General features: G+C 43.9%; 2 protein-coding genes across 2 annotated transcripts in view; one reads left to right on the top strand and one right to left on the bottom strand.

Moving 5' to 3' along the window:
* Positions 1–6,541: 6,541 nt before the first annotated feature.
* Positions 6,542–15,997, bottom strand: FKBP14 (FKBP prolyl isomerase 14). The gene is made up of 4 exons (XM_027777203.2): positions 15,608–15,997; positions 13,663–13,814; positions 10,866–10,993; positions 6,542–9,479 (listed from the first exon to the last, which is right to left on the bottom strand). Exons 1-4 carry the CDS (start codon positions 15,802–15,804, stop codon positions 9,321–9,323), a joined length of 636 nt encoding a protein of 211 aa, XP_027633004.2. The 5' UTR covers positions 15,805–15,997; the 3' UTR covers positions 6,542–9,320.
* A 336-nt stretch (positions 15,998–16,333) lies between these two features.
* The window catches only part of PLEKHA8 (pleckstrin homology domain containing A8), a 32,052-nt gene continuing 29,362 nt past the window's right edge, over positions 16,334–19,023 (top strand). Inside the window, exon 1 of the mRNA XM_005230670.4 lies at positions 16,334–16,625. Coding sequence (XP_005230727.1) covers positions 16,586–16,625 — 40 coding nt within the window. The 5' untranslated portion in view covers positions 16,334–16,585. The remainder of the gene's footprint in view (positions 16,626–19,023) is intronic.

Here is a 19,023-nt window from a genome sequence, read left to right on the forward strand (position 1 = left end):
GAGATGATTATGGCTGAGTATAATCTACCTAAGAATTATTAGGCTGTCTATGGAATGATTACATACCGGCAACAGAAATCTTTGATGCTTCCTTTCTGTGTAAGCTGTCACGAACAGTGTAAAGCAGCAAAGATGAGTGGTTAGAGCATGGGCCTGGGAATCAAAAGAGCCTGGGGTGTACGTTGTTCTGCCATAAGCTTGCTGCTTGGCTTTGGATAAATCTTGTAACCTCACGGCAATTAAATTTCCTCATATGTGAAATGGGGGAAGCATTTATTCACAGCTGCATCTTTGAATCTTTGAATTGAGACCACTGTGTAAACAGAAAATACAAAATTGTTATAATTAGGACAAAGCCACAACACATATCTATTAATTATTTGCTCTGTCTTTAATAACATAACAGCAGAACTTATGGATATTAAAAAAAGGGGTTTTTTTCTCCAGTAAAAGATGAGTTTCCAATGGGGTAAAATATCAAAGAAGGAGAGCAGGAAGGACACATCTTTAAAAAAGAGAATTTCAAAGAACCTTTGTTGTTCCATGTTTTATCTGTGAAAGGAAGAGACCAAAAGGCAAACACAGCAATATATAGCTTAAGTTACAGCTTATTTTTGTTCTTCTTTAAACATCTCCTTAGTTGGAGATCAAAGCCTATTCATCAGAACTAGTACCCAAAAATCCCCGAGACACTGCAGTACTTAATCTTTGATTCATCATTTCCAAACTACTTCCCCCTGCAAGTTCAGAACAGTGGCCACGCAAACATACAACCAATGGAACTAGTCTTCTCAGCAGACAGTGTTTAGGAGAGAAGTTGGCTTAATGCAGAAGGTAAAAAAGACCATCTAAGTGTTGAAATGACATTAAAAAAATATACTATGATAGATTTTGGTGAAACTGTAGTGCAGCCAATAAAACCCTGTTATTGGTATTCATTTTTGTTATTTCAAACCACTGTCTCAGTCTTGTCTCCGGTGGAGTACATTTGGAGTACCTAAAAATCAGATGAACTGGGGTTGTACAGAGCAGCAACCAGGTACATTTGCTAAGTCAGAATTCTAAGCCTGTACTCATAAAGGCATCCCACTAAATTTAAGTGATTGCTCTTACTCGTAAGTTGTAGGAACAAAAAAAAAACTTCTTATGTACAGAAGAGTTAGTAAAACAGAAAAACCCTGCGAGACCCAAGGTAATAGTTACAGCATAGGCCAGTAAATTCAACTGATGTCTCAGAACAAATCTGGAGAGCAAGAAGTGTCAATGGTACTTGGTTCTTTTGGGGTTTTTATATAGGAAGGAGACTGGAGCAGAGACTTGAGAGTACTTCTCCCACACTAAAGGTGGCTTCACCCACAGGAAAGAAAGAGGGTGGCAGGTGCAATACTCTGATATGAAGTAAGGATGTCATCTGCTGAGCTCAGTGAATGTTTAAGAAAAAAAGAAGAAATCCTGGCTGCAGCCCCTTTATCCAATTACACCATTAATGTATGGAAATCTGCAGCTGTACGTAAGATTGTACATTGTACGCACAATATCAGGCTTAGATGCCGAGCTCTTACTCCACAGAAGGTGATTAATTTCTCCACTGCACAAGTGACATAACAGAACACAACTTAGCCTGTGTCACAGGGACAGAGGACAGCATGCTACAAGGACTCTGGGTGTGCCGCAGTCACCTATCAGGCTCAGCACTCAGCCACACTAGTAAGCTGCTCTATTGCCCATTCAAAAAGGTTACCACCTTCTGGAGTTATTATTTATCGGAAAACCATCATTCTCCAGCTTTGTTTTCATATCTTTTTAAATTTTTCCTCCTTTTAATTTACAGTAATAGGTGACAGCATACTTATTTTCATAACTCTAAAAGGTATCACAAGGCACATTTATTATTATTTGCCTATAAAGACTGTGAGCCTGGAGCTTTTTTAGTGTTAGAACAGCACCCGTAACAATGAGGCTAAAAACTTGACAATAGCTTAAGACTCATAATAATAAATAGTCAAGGTGGGTGGAAGAAGTAAATCTGTCATCCTGAGAAGACAAACCAGTAATAACAACAAAGAACAGAAAATACAGAGACAACAGCATTACTTTCTTGTGCAACGATCCTGTTTAATCCTCATGTGTGCTTCCATTATTATTGTGCTTCCCGTACAGAAATGCTTGTAGCAGACCAATGAACTGCAAAAGGTGTCTTGCTTCCCTCTGCAAGAAATGTGCTATAGTAACTATAGCTACCCTTATTAAAATTATATTAAAATTAAAGCATGGTTTTTCTCAACTTAGCATTATTCCTAAAATTGCAACAGCTTGAACATCAATACAGAAGACAAAACAGTTCTGGTGTTATGCAAGTGATGCAGATCATTAAAGTGACTGCATACCTGAAGCAGCTTCATATTTTATATTGGTGTGTCATGTCTGCATAATCTATGGGTAAATTGCTGCAAATTAAGTCATAGCACTTAGAGAAAAGGTTGGACAGTAAAACAAGGGACAGAAAATTCCACTATGTGATTTATCAGCCATCTGGTGCAGTGCAAACAGCACTCATTCAGGGGAGGTTACAATCTTCTGATTAGTTACCACAGCAACAGGTCTGCTGAGTATGCTTAAAAAGTTATGCATGTGTCAGCAACCTTTTTTCTCCTCCCATACACATCATACACTGGGGACTCTAAACAGCAGCATGTCCTTCCTAGGTGATGGATTTTGCTGCAGCATTTTCCATTATTCTGCTTTTCAGGAGACTTTAAAACATGGGCAGTGTGTTTTGTTCTGGTTTAATATGACTTTAAGGAGTCCTGACTCAAAAAAAACCCTTGATGATTAAATAATTTTCCTTACTCATGCAAGTGGTAGATAGCTGTAGGTGGGAAGGGACCTTTGATAACAGAAACACTTCAAATGAAAATAAAACAGAGAAGTCCTTTCGGCTCCCGTACTTCCAAAAGGATAGGAAAAAAAATATTTTTAAAATGTCCACAGCTGAGTATCCCTGTCATAAAAGAGCCTGCATTTACAGAAATGGTCTTGTCCACAATGTACAACAGGAAAATTGTCATTAATAGGAGATGGGGAAAAACAACAAAGCTCAAACTGTATTGTACATCTCATGCTGGTTGCGCGTTACTCCTTATGTATGTATTTTAATACAGAACTGTCAACAAGAAATTACCCAGAGTTTTTAAATCTCCTTATACTGACTGTGAGTATCAGCCAAGGAAATCTGGATGGTACGAAGAGCTATTCCCCCCCCATGCAAGGGCCCGTGGCGTTTTCCCCAAGCGTGCCCTTAGCTTTACCGGCAGGCAGTCGTGTGACAGCGTGAACCTGGCTGGTGCTGCACCAGGGGCACCAACACATCCTTGTGTTGCCCTCCCGCAGCTGCCCGCTCAAGAAGCAAGGTGTGAAGGTTCGAAGCCAGAACAAGCCTGGCAGAGAGTACTAATTGGTATCCCAGAGGCCACCTTGCCAGCCCGCTTTCGCACAGCCCCACCACTGCATGAACGGTGGTTGTGGCCATTTCGAAAGGGTGCTACAGTGAACCGGACCTGGCTCCGGTTAGCGGTAGCAGGATCGGGTACCAAATGAGTAAGAGCATTGGTCATTTCTGCTCCATACGTGCTCCCATTGCAGTTTGTGCTCATTTTCCAGCTGCAAGACGAGCACCACGTGTCTGGGAGCTTTACTTCAGACTGTGTTTTGCAGAGGCAGAGACAAGTCTACATTGCAATGCCTGTGTCACCGTGTTCAAGCCAGGCTTTAACCCAATAATAGTGACAACAGCAATGAGGACATGACAACACGCAAGGGCTGAAATACCGGATGCAAATGTAAACTCTTAACTTCTTTTAAAAGGAAGGGATGTCACTAGTCTTACCTAAGCATTGTGCTCAGCATCACTAAGTAAAAGCTACGATTAGTTCGTTAGCTATAGCCCTATAGATTCCATACCCAGACACAGGGTCACCAAAACCATTTTGCATTGTATTTATGGAATGAAAATCTGTTCTCTGAAGACATAGCCCAGTAGATTACAGAGACCAGAGCTAAGCTGTGCTATTTACTCCCAGAGAGACAGCAGGCCAAGCATGCAAAAGAAATACGTATTACCTAGTTCACTATTCAGGGAAAGAGGCAGAAGAGGAAACATCAGCTGCTTTAAAGAAATTTCAATGGCAATAAAATGTAAGAGGACAGGATTGATTTAATGCTTTCAGTCTGACTCCCAGATGAGGAATCAATTATCCTGCATCATTTAATCTCCTTAAGCAGGTCATGACACAAACTAGAAATTAGAAGCATTGTATCTAATACAAAGAGCAGCTCTTAATGGTAGTTAGCATCAGCCTCAGATTTTTTTAGAGGAAAACCTAACTGGGATTTGGGGAGCTCTGAAGAGTTTGCTTGACTAGATTTCCATAGTCAGATCCTAGTATTTTAAACATTGTTTACCTAATGGAGACGCAGAGCAGTTATAAGAAAAAACAAGTAAACAAAACCACTAACAAGAGAAAACAACAAAAATCCACCCCAAAACGCCCACCACCACCACCCCCAACTATCCCTGTGGACAAACTCTAGCTCTCCATCAGGAACATGGCCTTCAAAAACCTTGCACAAAATTACTTACCTGCCATGTTTCAAACTGTCCTCTATTTTCATGGCAAATTTCTCAGCTAAACCAAGCTCCCTTTTTTTTTACATCATTCAAGAGAACAGAAATACCACACGGCTCCTTACCAGATGCAACCCCCTAGCTAAACCATCCTGCTTTTGGAACAGAACCTTCTAGAAGGAAGAAGTGTGATGCAGGAGGTGGCTCTATCCAAATCCCCTCCAAGCTGGGAGAGCTGATAATTAAGGTCCTTGTCCCTTTATATACAGGTATATAGCTTCCTGCTGAGCTTTTAGATTACATTTCTTGTGTGAAACTGTTGACATAATCAAGCACAAGCATGAAAACAGAAGCAGGATAGCTAACGAAATAGCCTTGTTTTGTCAGAAAGTTGTTTTTCCTATGTACCAGGAGAAAACTAGGGCACAGAATGTAAGCATTATGATTAACTTTCAAGAGAGGCTAAAATTATCCGGGATTATATAAATATAAGCAGGTTTTGTTTATTTCCTGTTACCAAAAACAATTCAATGTTAAAGACAAATGAAGGGGTTTGGGTAGTGGGTTTTGTGGGGGGTTTTTTTGCAAAAGCTATGTGATGAGGCCATTGTATTTTTAAGGAGCAAACTCAACATACCTGTTCTGAATATTCCTTAATGGACTGTGGAAGTGTGAATTTAAACTTTTGTCGTAGGAATAAAAATCCATATGAAACTGGCTGAAGCAGTGATTTCTAACACAGTCAGATCAGGAGCCAGCCTTATTATTTGCAGTACCTACATCTGTGGCTGCCCGGTGTTCCTTCTTAACAGTAAGCAGATGCTAAAGGATCTGGGAAACAAGATCTTTTGCAGTTCTCAACGTCACACTGCATACTTCCACTCTCTCTCACCACATTTCCCCTAGCTTTGTTCCTTTTCCAGGAATGTCCCAAAGCAACGAGCTCTCCCCATCCTGCCATCTGAAACTGGGATTTGTGGATCAAGGGACAGACCGCCTCGTATTTAACAGCAGAAACAACGGGGTGTGGGGAGTGTGTACGGCAAAGACAATTGTAATTTCAACGCTGACCTGTACCACCTGTTTTTACACTGAAGTACTCAGGAAACGTGCTATGAACTATTTTCATTCTAAACGTCGTGAAGAAGAAACTATGGTAGCAGTTTGTTCAATAAGTACTTAATACTGCAATTTTAGGACTCCATCCCACATAGTACTCACCAAAACACCTCTATTCTGGGGAGGTTGCTGGTAGCACAGGAAATAAGGTACTGAAAAGATTTAAGGCCCAACGAAGCAATTTCTTCATTTTCAACACTACCTTGTGAGTTGATCTCAAAGCAGTAAGCTTTAAAACACATTTGAGACTATACGCACCGTTCCTGAAGCTTTGCCAAAAGCTTTCTTGTCATTGCACTGCATATCAAGAATTTTCAAATAAAATGAACTCTGAAGGCTGCTTCTGTACCTACAGAAGGCAGCAACTCCCACTGTAATTGCTAGGTAGTGGCAGTGAATGACAGGCTACGGTTCTAAAAACCATCAGTACATATTTTCCTACATAACCACAAACCACAAAGAAGCGTGTGGAGAAGGCTCTAAGCTGCAGGAGGAAAGCGCTCTGTGTTGAGCCCTCTCCACGTGAAAAAGTGCTGTGTTTTAGTGACACAGTGAGGGGTTTTTTTCTTCAGGGGAAATACACCTTGTACTTCACACACAAGCCAACCTAAGCGTTGCTGAGTGCCACTGAAGTTCCGATATTCCTCCTCCCCTCGGGGGACAGGCAGCCACCTGCCTCTGCTCTCCTGCAGGTAGCTAGCTGGCTCCTGCTGGCACTGCAGCAGCATGCCCTGTGGATTAACAAGCAGATGCAATTAAGACAGGCAGTGCTATTTCTACCTAAGAAATCCCTTCATCTTCACAGAAGAACTTTTAATGATAGCAAACAGTAATAAATTTGAAGTAGCTTCTCAAATCCGCTGCCGATTCTGCACTTTTGAAATTTTTTTCTCCAGTTCAGTTTCAGAAATTTAACACAGCTATACAGAAAAGAACTAAGAACAAAAGCCATCCACTCATCTGGCACAAACCTACACACAACACCAAATAAAGCATCTCGGTCCTGCAGCTTTACTAGTAGTCTGCTGGCATTAACAAATTAACTGTATGTTCACTTGAAGTTATTTTTAATGAAATGCTTTCAAAATCCAAGCAGAAGATAATGCATATGTACATTTCACAGCATTACTGATTCCGAATTCCTATTTAATACAAAGTAAACAACAGCTAGGCCTTACCGAAGGCACATACACTGGCACCCTATTATTTCAACTTAAATTTTTATGTATTTGGTCAGTAACCTGGGCAAAGTTTTATTTCGTGCTTTTATGCTTTCACTTGCCAGCCAGACGTTCAGAGAACATGCTAAGCACCACAAACAATCATCTAAAACCCTCACAGACCCCACGCAAGTCTCAGTGCTGCTCTTCCCAGTAGCGCACCCAGAATTTCCCCTTTGGTTGGCCGGGTACCTGCCAGCGGCCACATCTTTGTCAAGATTGCCTTAAGAGTCAACTTCATATCCCTCCTCTGCCTAGGCTATGCCAATTGCCTAGGCTCCACATGTAGTCAGGGAGAAAGACAGGAAACTATTCGATAAGGCATCTATTCCAGTAAAGATGATGAATATAAATGTGATGCGTTGCCCGCAGGTACCTAGTGCTCTGGTATCAGCAGAGCGAATCAAAACACCCAGCACAGAACATGGAAGCAACCTTGGGAGAGCTGAAGTTGGGCAAGCTTAATTATCGTAAGTAATGAGAAAAAAATATCAATATGCAAAATCATGACTGGTAAGAGCAGCTAAACAAGTAACGATTTTTCATTATTTCCTCACAACAAAAAATATCAGGACAGGCAACAAGCCTAAAAACAAAGGGAAATATTTTCCCACCCTATTCTACCGTGAAATTCACTGCCACAGAACATTATGGAAGCAAAAGTTTAAGCGGGTTCAAGAAAACTAGATGGCATCATTGATGAAAAAGAGCCAAGGGTTACTGAAAACCAAATACATGGCCACAATTCCCTACCACTTAAGCCATCAGCCACAAAAGGCCAGATGCTGGAAGGAAAAAAAACCCAACAACAAAACCCCAAACAAAACAAAACCCATCACCACTGCGTATCTTCACTTACACTTTTTTTTTTTTTTCGCCTCCCAAAACAGATGCTAGTGACAGCAATCTGTAATGTCCATAAGCAGCTGAACTCCCTTTAAGTAGTCTTCTCATACTTAACTTGCAACACTAGGTGGCAGGGAAAACATCCAGCTCATCTATAGCACTGAGAGCCCTCAAGGTACAGTCTCACTTGGCAGCAGTTAAGGATGAGTGCAATGCAGCAACCCCGATTTCATACAACCGGATTTGCATCGTGTCCCTACGTAGCCTCCAGCAACATTTTCCAAGTTCAATACAGTGTTCAGAGACCCCCTATGTTGTTGTGCCAGAATACAGGCTAATTCCTTCCCTCTCATTTAAGAAACTGTGGACAATTGCAAAATCTTTCTTCCTCTCCAGAAACGGTTCAAACAAACACAAAATGGAGTTGAAATCCTCATAGTCTCTACCTCTGTAAAGACATAACATCATAACATTTACCTCATGCCTCTATTTTTCTAAAAAGTCACTTTATTATTTAAAATTCACATCATTTGTATGCTACTTGTGAAAATACTGCAAAGGGGCAATAACAAAACAAGTTCTACAAGTCAGGCTGTTGCAAAGCAGGCGAGCCAATGTGAAGCCTTCTTCAGGCCATACTGATCCTCCTGTCAGTGTGCCCCTCCCTTCTGCAAATGAGAAAAAACTTCAGACTAGTCACATTCTGCTCAAGAAAAGTATCATCTTTCTTCAGGAATGCAAGCACCAAGTTTCAAAGCAAATGTTTGTGTATATGTAAAGGACACCACCTCTGCACTGCAGTATAACTTGCTATTTTCCAAATTACAGACATCTCCTAGAACGTTGCTGACATTAAAAGTGAAAGTCTGACATTTGACTCCTACTTCATTCACATAATTTAAAGAAAAATGCATACAATTGTTGGCATGGTTGGTAACACCCTCCCTTTAGAAGAGCAAAATCAGCACAGGAGATAGTAATTTTTCTCATTCAGCTTGATGCAGCCGAGAAACAGATACAAAGAAATGCTGATACCTTCTAGTACCTTTTTTTAAAATCTGCAGAAAAAAAGAGGAAGGTCAGCACACTGCTTTTCACACAGTGACACACAAGAAGAAAGGTCAAGTAATTAAGCCACAAACTAGAAGTTACACATAAAGGAGATGCTGAAAGCAATCTTAACACACAAACAAGTCACAGAAAGGCACTACATCGAATTTTGACTTTCACAATGTTTGATAACGGGAAAGTTTGTTTCATTTCTGAAAAATAAGTTAATACAAAATTCAAAAAACACTGATGTGCAAGTCTTTGCTGCATAAAAGGAGGTACATTTTCATACTTTAACATAGTTTAAAACATTTGTACACAATGAACAGAAATTCTTTTATATAAATGAGTGTTTCTTTGCCAACAGCAGCCGTCAACTCAAAGCCACAGAATTAAGATGACAAGAGCACCAGACAGTCTAAATCACTGCCATTTGTATAAAAAAATTACACCATCCTTTTCTACAGCTCATCATGCTTGTATGTAAATTCCCTTGCAGATATAAAGCCATCACTGTCTTCGTCTTCTTTATCAAATATGTCTTCAACCAAAGCATCATGCTGAGTGTCATTTACCACTGCTCCATGCTTTTCAAATTCTTTCTTCAAATAAATTTTCACCTATTACACAAAGTGAGAGATAATGTTTTTAGGCTTATGAAAGAATTGATTACTGTTTTGTAAGAGGCCCGCTATGTTCAGGGTAGCAGTATTAGGCAATAGATACCTTCCTTCCTACGCCACTGCCAGAATACTCCTCCTCTGACTGATTCCACAGCCCCATTCAGTCACTGAACACTCCTTAGTAGCAAGTAACAGTAAAACTAGCAAATCAGTTCCCATACGTTTATGGCATCTGACTGAAAAACAAGGCAGGAAAACCTGTCTTCTGATGTCTATACAGTACAGTACAGCCAGGCAGAAGTTACTAGCTACCAATTGGTCATAGACCCAAACAGCTTTTTCACATCCTAACACTTTGACAAACCAGTAGATGTAAACAGCCACCCCAGATATCTACAGACATCTGTCCACAGTCTCAGTATTTGCTGCTCAAATGGGAACCACAAAAGATTAGTTTTTCGGGTCTAGCAAACTGTACCAGCCCCAAATAAAAAAGCACTCAGTGGTTTATCCTGACTTCTCACAGATGACTTTTGCACATTGAAAAAGCAGACTGAAAGTAAGAGGCAAACAGAAAGTGAGTAATGCTGAATACACATCCTTCAGACAGTGAATGCTATGAAACCGGACTGCCCTACAGCGTAAGAATTTCTTATTCCAGTTTGTTAGTAAATCAGCAATTCCAAAAAGTCCTGAAGTCTGGTTTTATTTTTAAGATGTTATATTTCATCCAAGTCTTCCATTTGAGTGGGCCACATGTGGGTCACACACCTATGCCTCAGCTCACCAAGGCTGCTTTTGAATCCCCAGTTCAGCAGTTCCACTGGGATCCAAGGCTCAACATGGTACAGTATAGATGTGCATCCTTGGCTTAGTTTTACTGAAAAAAGATCTATTGCCAAGGTGTAAGAAAGTATACAACCTGAAGCCATGCAAAAAAGGCAACCACAGACAGGAGTTTAATTGTTGAGCTAAGAACAGTAGTTCAAGAGCATTCGGCAGGAAAGATATCAACAAGAAAAGGCATAAAACACCAAAGGCAAAAAAAGCAGAGAACTGGAAGGCAGCAACATTGCAAGTCATCTCCAGGGAAGAACAGACACTCACTCTTCCCCACGTGACTAAAGACCACCTGGACAGCAATGACTTTTTGGGTGTCTTACCATTAACGATGATCATATCAGTCCAGTAGTTATGCTAACAACTCTTCATCCTAGTCACCCGTACTGTGCTTCACCCAAGAAATAATTGCCTTAATGTGCACAGTAGTAGCTAAAAGTCTAACTTGTGTTTAGGTACTTCCTTAACAGGACCAAGTTAAGCTTATCCCTTTCCCCTATCCCATCCTGTTAGGTTTGCTCACAAGAAGGGTAACACACTCACCTCTTGCTTGGACAGTTTCCAGTCATCATTAAGATCCATCTCTTGGAATGACTCATGAGACCGTGGTCCATTTCTAATTTCTAGAAGGTCAATGTTGAAAATCAGTGTGCTCTCAGGTGGAATTTTTCCTACCCAAAATGGTAAACATGGAGAAAAATTAAGAACAACTACAACTTCAGTGCCGTACAAAAGCAATATGCATCAGAGCAACAATCCAGTAATCCTACAATTTATAAAGCATCCGGCAATTTGAACTAACAAGAATATATCAGTAACAGTGATAACCATAACTATTTCAGACTGTAGCCTGGACCCTGAGCAGCCCTTACAGTACATATGCAACTTTATATGCAACTAGTTTTGTTGGAGACTAGTATGTTGATCTGAGCTCATATTCAGCAACCATCATCACATGTTTATCAGCCAACATTCCTGAATCCTTTTTTCATGACCAGAGCCAGATAAAAGTATTAAACAGTGAAGGAGACTGTACAGCCAGCAAGGCGGCCACACTGCAGCACACAGCCAAGACTGATGGTCAGGGTAGCAAGAAGGGAGAGTTCAGTCCTCCCATGACACCGTAACCCTGCTCGTCTCCAAATTCCTCTCCGCTGTCAACTGGCACCTTGTACCTGCTATTCTGCCACTGGCAAAAAAACTTCTTGCCAAGAAAGACAGAAGGGCAGCAATGCCGTCAGTATCCCTAGTTGTCTACGGACCGCTGCACAAAGCACTGAGCTAGTTTCTGCTGTGTTTGGAAGTAAGTACATAAACCTGTTCAAAAGACATGTGTTGGCATCATGCCATTTTTGGTGCAGGTGAACAGAGTGACAATTTCCTAATAGTGCCAAAGACCACCCCGCTTGCCACCACCCCTCAAAGATTTCAGTTAATCAGGCATTGGCTTTTACCGTGATGTGACGTGCCTTCATACCGATGGCTGAAACTACTGTCAAAGATCTTTTAGCACACCCCTTTGCTTCTTTATATACAGAAATGTTGAATATGACCAAATATATTTCTATATTGGATGGCAGCACACCAAAAAAATATTCCTGTGCCTTGAGAGATGCAGAAAAAATGCCTTATCTACATCCAGTACTTTGGAGCTATGGTGTTAAAGAGCTGCAGCAACAAACAGGCTTATAGATTTCTGGGATGAATACATGTGCAGACACTTCTGGAATACAGGACACAGTGGCCTGCTTAGAGTTTGGAACACAGGTAATTTTTTGGTTACAGAAACAGGCACCTGACTCATCATTCAAGTCAGCAAGGTGGAGGCTAGTGAAGTTACATGCATTCAGAGGAAAGCATGAAGAAAATGGAGTAATTCTGTCTTCAAGGGCATAATTTGAAAATAGCAACATAATTATGTTCAAAGACATCAAACTTTTCCTAAGGCAAGTAATTTCTTGCAGCAGTTAGCAGTGTTTACTTGATCAACCTTCTTGCACTAAACAGAGCTGAAGTTGCAAGTGTCTGACGAACCATAGTGCTTTACATATTAAGGCAATTAGGCCTGTGACGACTACGTGAGCACTGCAGCATTTATCATCTTTTTGTGGAAAAAAATTACAGTTGTGCCCTGCATAGTCAACTAACTGACCACCACAAATTTCCTGCTCTCTACTAGAAACATGATTACTTCTAATACTATCTCCTGAATCCCAAACCAAGGCTTCTAGAAAAATATGTTTTAAGAGGATACTTCCTCCTGAAAGTATGCAAGAAGGGAAGGTATGAAGCATGCTGTATGTATGGAGTACTACTTGGCCTGTGTTCAGCCCTATTTGCCAGAGGATACAGACATGCAAACACTCCTCATTCCTAAAACAGTCTCAGATTAATGGGAGACGACAGTAGCAGGAAGGATTGTATGTTCCAAGACATTTACCCTTTCTGCTTTGAAACCTTGCGTTACCTTAGGTCATTTGTGGTAACTGTTGCATTAACAAAATATTCCTAATAATTGCTCCAAAAAAGTTACTAAAACAAACCACATAAAGCAGAAAAAGTAACCTTCCCGCACCATTCAAGCTGTCACTCATTTATTTTCTTGGTCTGGTCCTCCCATTAAAACAGGTATCTGGAAATGTTTAAAAGGAAAAACCCCAAACGCCATCGGTAGTCGACACGTTGAGAAAACACTACAAACAATGCTTTTGTCTGTACACCACTCAATACGTTTTCAGAAGATGCCAACATGACTGCCTCTTACTGTGGATAACGGGCCACTGCCCAAACTCAAAATAGCTAAAGGGAAAGAATTACGTGTCCCTATATGGAGAAATAAATCGTGATTTTTTCATTGTATCAGCTAAGAACTGGTTGGGCAGCAGAACAGGAGTTTCTTGGGGTTCTAAAAGAATCCTGCAAGCAAGAATGAGGCTTGCACAAGCACATTCATGAAGTATTACCACAAACACAGATGCAACAGCCAAAAAGCCAACTGTCATCTAAGCAACCACTTCCAGCTTGACTGTAAAAGAAGGGGGGAGTGGAGGGCAAGCAGAGGGCTGTTGAGCATAGCACTGACGGAAGAGACACTCAGAACATACAGCACATCAGCTACCATCAACTCCTGTTTTTTTCCTGCATTCACAACATAACCACTAAATGGTTATTTCTGCAGAAAACAAATTTGTGAGAAAGAACACCTGTCCATCAATTTTTCTTATTTAATTAGAATCAGCCTGGAAAGCTTGCAAGCTTGCTAACCTCTTTGGCCAAGAATACCAGTAAAACACAGACATTAAAAACAATTAAATTAAGGGAAAGACTTCAAGTCATTTACCTTTCCCTTCTTTTCCATAAGCAAGGGCTGGTGGAATAGTTAGCTTCCGCTTCTCTCCCACGCACATGTCCTTCAAACCTTTGTCCCAGCCCTTGATAGCTTCCCTTATGCCAAGGGTAAACCACATTGGTTGACCATTGTTATGCTTGTGACTGGAAAAAAATGGAATAAAACACTTGTCTTTAGACAGCAAGTTCCATAAAAGGCACAAGGAGCAGATGGAATATGCCCATAGCATAGAAAAATAATTAAACACACACTACTATTTGGCACTTCGGCATTTCTTAAATGAAAGACCTAAACTTCTGAAGTCTTTAAAACTTAGGCCTTCTATGAAAAGGTTCCGCAAGTGGAAAGTAAGAAAACAACATCTGCTTGTTTATGACAATGCTGAACAACCTGGATTCCCACCTTCATTTCCCTGATCACCTATTTCCACTTTGAAACTGATCAGGCTTTTCTACTTAAAATCTACATTCAAGGCCACGTGCATTCTTTGGTAAATTGCAAATCAAAAACAAGCTTCATCAGGATTGCAATATACCTTATAATATGCTTAGAAGAATCAGTCACATCTCTTCCAAAAAAGCCATTAGGGAAAGAGTCAACTATGCAACAAAGAGTGTAGAAAACAAGAAACGAAGGCATGCAAAATATTCAAGTTTAAAATAGGCAGACAAGCCTCTTTTCCAACTTAACCAGGTGGTACACAAGGAGTACTTTTCCTCTAGACACAGAATTTTAAAAGCTCGATTTACTAGCCATGCAGGAAAGGTGCTTAACAAGAGAACAGAGCACTTACAGGAGTTAGCAGCAAAAACTTAAAGAGCGTCCCTAGAACTCCTTTTAGTGAGGCAGGTTAACTACAAGAGAAAATTAGTGAGATTTTAGTTTAAATTGGCTACAAGAACGTAAAGATGCAAAACATTGCCTTTTAAAAAAATACATTCCGCAAAAGCAGACTTCAGACATAGCCTACAGATACTTGAGCATTTTGCTGTCTCCCACTATCAACACTTCGTTGATGTTTTACAGGAAAGTCAACATTAGCAAGTCATTGCAGGCTTTTAGCAGACTCCCTCGAATTTCTGGCTCTTCCTCCTACTTGCATAGCTGCGGCTCTGGTATGTTGATTTGTCTGGTCGGGGGCAGGTGAAGAATATGCCGTTTCAGTAATGAAAAGCTGTCATTGTGCTCCCAGTAGTGGACGGATATACTTTTTTTATTATTATTATTAGAGGCAGACTTCTCCCCTAGAAATCTGCTTTAGAAACCTGAGGGAAATTCATGCATAGCAGACGACTTATTAAACCTCAGGTTATACACCAAAACCTGTGTCTAAACTGCATAACATCCCTATCTCTTAAAATGCCACATGGCTCCACTTTCTGCAGACTAACCAGAAAACAAAACCCAAGTAAGATTTATTTTACAGTCTAAATCTGGCAATGTGAAAGGAAATAAGCTTTACCGTTGGTGTTCATCTTAAAAACAGCAAGGTGACTCAGTGCTTCCTGAACTGTCCCGAGTGTAAAGGCAAATAAATCATACTTTCTGAAAATAGGTGGCGGTGGAAAGGGTCCCACTGGCAAGTCTGTGCAGCGTTATTTAAGCTATTTTATTTCCGAAACAAGTAAAATCCAGGGCATGCCACGAACAAGCATGCCTTGCTTTTGTTTCCTTGCACCCAGGCAAAGCCAAGTTTCGAGCGTTTTGGGAGGGAGCTTTTTATTTTTAAAAAGCCAGCTGCCCTCCACAGAACACTGCTCACAAAGCTGTTTCGTAGGGGGCCTGCGGACCACAGCGAGGGGTCCGGATTGAGAACTTGCGAGAAGAGATCACCTGCCTTAAAAAAAAAACAAACCTAAGGCCACATGGCTGCCCCCCCCCGCCAGCTCACCCCCCAGCCCGCTGGCAGGCGGGCCGCCCGCGGCGAGCTACTTACGTGGAGTGAAACATGGAGCCATCCCTCTCCAAGTAGCCCTCGTAGTGAACCAGCATCATGTCCCCCCACTTGGTCCTCCTGTGGCAGAGGAACGGCTTCTGCAGCACCTCCACCTTCACGTCAGCCGCGGGGATCAGCGCCGCGGCCGCGCAGCTCAGCGCCGCGCCCAGCCAGGCGGCCCGCAGCGCCGCTGACATCGCCGCCTCACAGCCGGGACCCCGCGGCGCCCGCCTCACCGCCGCCGGGCCGCCATCCCGCGCCCCACGCCTGCGAGCCCAGCGGCAGCGGGCAGGGCCGTGCTCGGTGCGCGGCCCCCCTCGCCCGCCCGGCAGACGTGGCAACGGCCCTCACGGCTGGCAGCCGCCAGCCGCTGACGGCCCCAGAGCGAGAGCGCGCCCTCTGATTGGCTCGCCTCAGAGCGAGCCCAGAAGAAGCCGCCGCCCATTGGGGTACGCCCCTGTCCGTCCCTCAGCTTGTCCAATAGACAGCAGAGCTCCGTGGGAGGGGGGCCGACGACGGGCTGGGCGGGCCTCGGCGCTCCCGGAAGCGGACGCTGGCGAGCGGGGGAGCCCCGCACACAATAGAGCCGGCTCCTGCCGGCCGCCGATTGGGCGGCGCTCTCACCGAAGTCGCATTTCGATTGGCTGCGGAAGGCCACCTGCTTTGGACGTTCTGCGCCGCCCCCTTCTCCCGCCTCCTGTCGATCACGTGGTTCTCGATTCCTAACGCCGTTTGCGCCTCCGCAGCGCTGCGGCGCCGTTCTCGGGGTGCGCGGCAGCGGCGCGCTCTGCGCTAGTGGCGTGGCGGCGGCGGGCAGGCGCGGCGGCGGCGGGGGCCGGGCAGGGCAGGGCAGGGCGGGCGGCGCCTCGCTATGGCCCTGGGTGCCGGCGCCGCGTCGGGGCGCGGGAGGCGGTGGCGGCGGGCGGCGTGACTCCGCCGGGGGGCGGCCGTGCTGCATGGGGGCGGGGGCCGGCCGCCATGGAGGGAGTGCTGTACAAGTGGACCAACTACCTGAGTGGTGAGTTGCTGCTAGTCCTCAGTCGCTGCGCGGGGCGCGCTGCCCTGGTGCGGCGGGCGCCGTCATCTGCCTGTGTCTACATAGGGGTGTGTGTGGAGGTGTATGTATATATGTATGTGTGGAGCAGGGGCCAGCGCTGCCCCCGGCCCCGGCGGTCAGGGCACCGGCCCCCCCGCTCGCCCTGGGTTTCCAGCTGTGCTGCCACATGTCGCCGGCCGGCGCCGGAGGGGTTGAACCCACTTGTGGGTGCGGGCGCTGGGCCGGGGCATGCCCTGCTCTGCCGTGCCGTGCCGTGCCCGGCTGGGGCAGCCAGCGGCCGTGCCCGCCCTGTACGGCCCCGGGAAACTTCCACCGAGTCGCTTCGGGGAGCGGGGGCACGCCGGACCGGGGAGGAGAAGGCATGGGCGCCAGTCAGGCTTGGGGGATTTGGATGAAAACGCATGCACAAAAAAAAAAAAGGAAATTAAAAAAGGGGCAGCCTTGCTAGCGCTGGGCCCGGATCCCGGCCTCTCGGGGGCTCCCGTGCCGCGGGGGGCTGTGGCCGGGGTGGGCGGTGCGGGCGGGGGCGCAGCCGCCCGGGTGCCGGCTGCCCGCGGCGGGGGTGGCTCGGCACCTGGGGGAGGGGGATGGAGTCTGGCCTGGGGCAGACCTCTCCGCAAACCTCTCCGTGGTTTGTTGAAACAGTTTGGAAACCTGGTGGTCGGAGGAAAAAAAAAAAAAAAAAAAAGTCACCGACGCCACCTTGACGTTGCTAGGTGCGAGCTTTGCTCCGTAGCGCCTGTACCGGGGCAGCCCGCTCTGCTTGAGCGTTTTTGCGGAGAGGCTGGAACAGCTGCACCTCTCTGCTTAGTTGGGAAAGGGCAGGGAATCAAGATGAAACAAAGAAAAGGCTGAAGCATAAGTGGGTGGTGAATTCGGGGTGGGGGTGGGGGTGGGAGTGTTGGCGATGTGTGTGAGGCTGGATTTATTGGTGTGCTGGGGAGATCGCTGCAGCTTTCCCCTGTAGGTAGTAGGTGTTCTGAGAGGAGAATCAAAATTGGTAAGGTCTCAGTGAGTCGATATAGACATATATATAATGATTTGTGAACGCTCTTGAATTTTGGAGCATGTGGCAGTGGGAGCTTTTCCATTTGGATTGCAGAAGGCGGGCAGTGTTATTAGTCTTTTCCCCGTAATAAAAACAACTATGGTTCAGTTGACCTCAAGTTTTATGTGTTTGTTTTTCTTTGCATTGCTGAGATGTTGAGGCGTATTTGGAATCCTTGCACTTGCTTTCGTGCCCTGAGACCGCATCTGCGGGAACCAGTGCCTGTGTAGATAACTGACTGGCATTTGGCATTGTAGCATTTGTGCCTAGGTGTGTGTGTGGTAGGATCACCTGGGCTTGTCTTCTGTTTTGATGGTAAGGTGAAGGCTAAGAACCAGAAGTATTCCGTTTCCATCAAAATAAATTATTTTTCTTCCTGCTAGCCACAATGATAGGCACTTTCAACTAAATGACCCTTCATGAAGAAGGATGATGCTTTACAAACCTCAGTCTAAGTGAATGCAGACTGGAGAAATCTTTTCCTTGGATACTGGAGATTTGCATTCAGCTAAAATCTAGATGAGGTTTTGTTCTCAACAGAGACAAAATCTGTGATGGAAGATTGAAGCATCTTTCTGATTTCTTTGCTGAAACTTGACTCTGCTAGTAAGTGTGGTGGTCAAGGACAGTCCGTGCCTTTTTTTAGGTTGTAGGCCTGTTGTGTGAGAACAGTAAATTTGCTGTTCTGCAAGCTGACTATGCTTACATGTGCTTTCTTTTGGCATAAAAAAAAAAAAAAAAATATTTCCTGCCCTGAAGCCATTAAGTTATAAATCTATGTGATGATGCAAAAAAAAACCCAAAACATTGTGCTGGAATGTGGCATTTATCGTAGCAGTAGCAAAGAGCTGGGGAGTGAGCGACAGGAAGGCCTCCTTTCAGGGATTAAGGGAAGTAAGAAGGTTCAACAGGTCATCCAGAGCAGTGTTTCTGCCAGTATTCAGCTCCCAATATGCTTTTTTTTTCTCTTGCTCAAGGTTAACTGGTTTGGTGCTGCATGGTGTAAATGATGTATGCAAAGAGGAGAGAAAATCCGTGTCATCTCTGTTATATCGGTGCGTGCCTGTGCTAGTAACGCAGTGCTGATGTAAACGTACACGGCAAGTATCTTGTGCCCTTTCGTCCTCATAATAAGCAACACCCCTTTGTTTCACACAGAGAGGGGATAAGATACTCACCAAAGAACAAACTTAAAACAGTAGAAAAAGAGAAATGCTTTACATTCTTGCAGTGAGAAGAAGAGCTGATGGGACTTTGTTGGTAATTCTTTTCTGGAAATTTTGATTTTATGATGTCTTCTGTCATCACCGT

The sequence above is a fragment of the Falco peregrinus genome, chromosome 5 (genome assembly GCF_023634155.1).
Source record: "Falco peregrinus isolate bFalPer1 chromosome 5, bFalPer1.pri, whole genome shotgun sequence".
In the NCBI taxonomy this organism is placed as follows: Eukaryota; Metazoa; Chordata; class Aves; order Falconiformes; family Falconidae; genus Falco; species Falco peregrinus.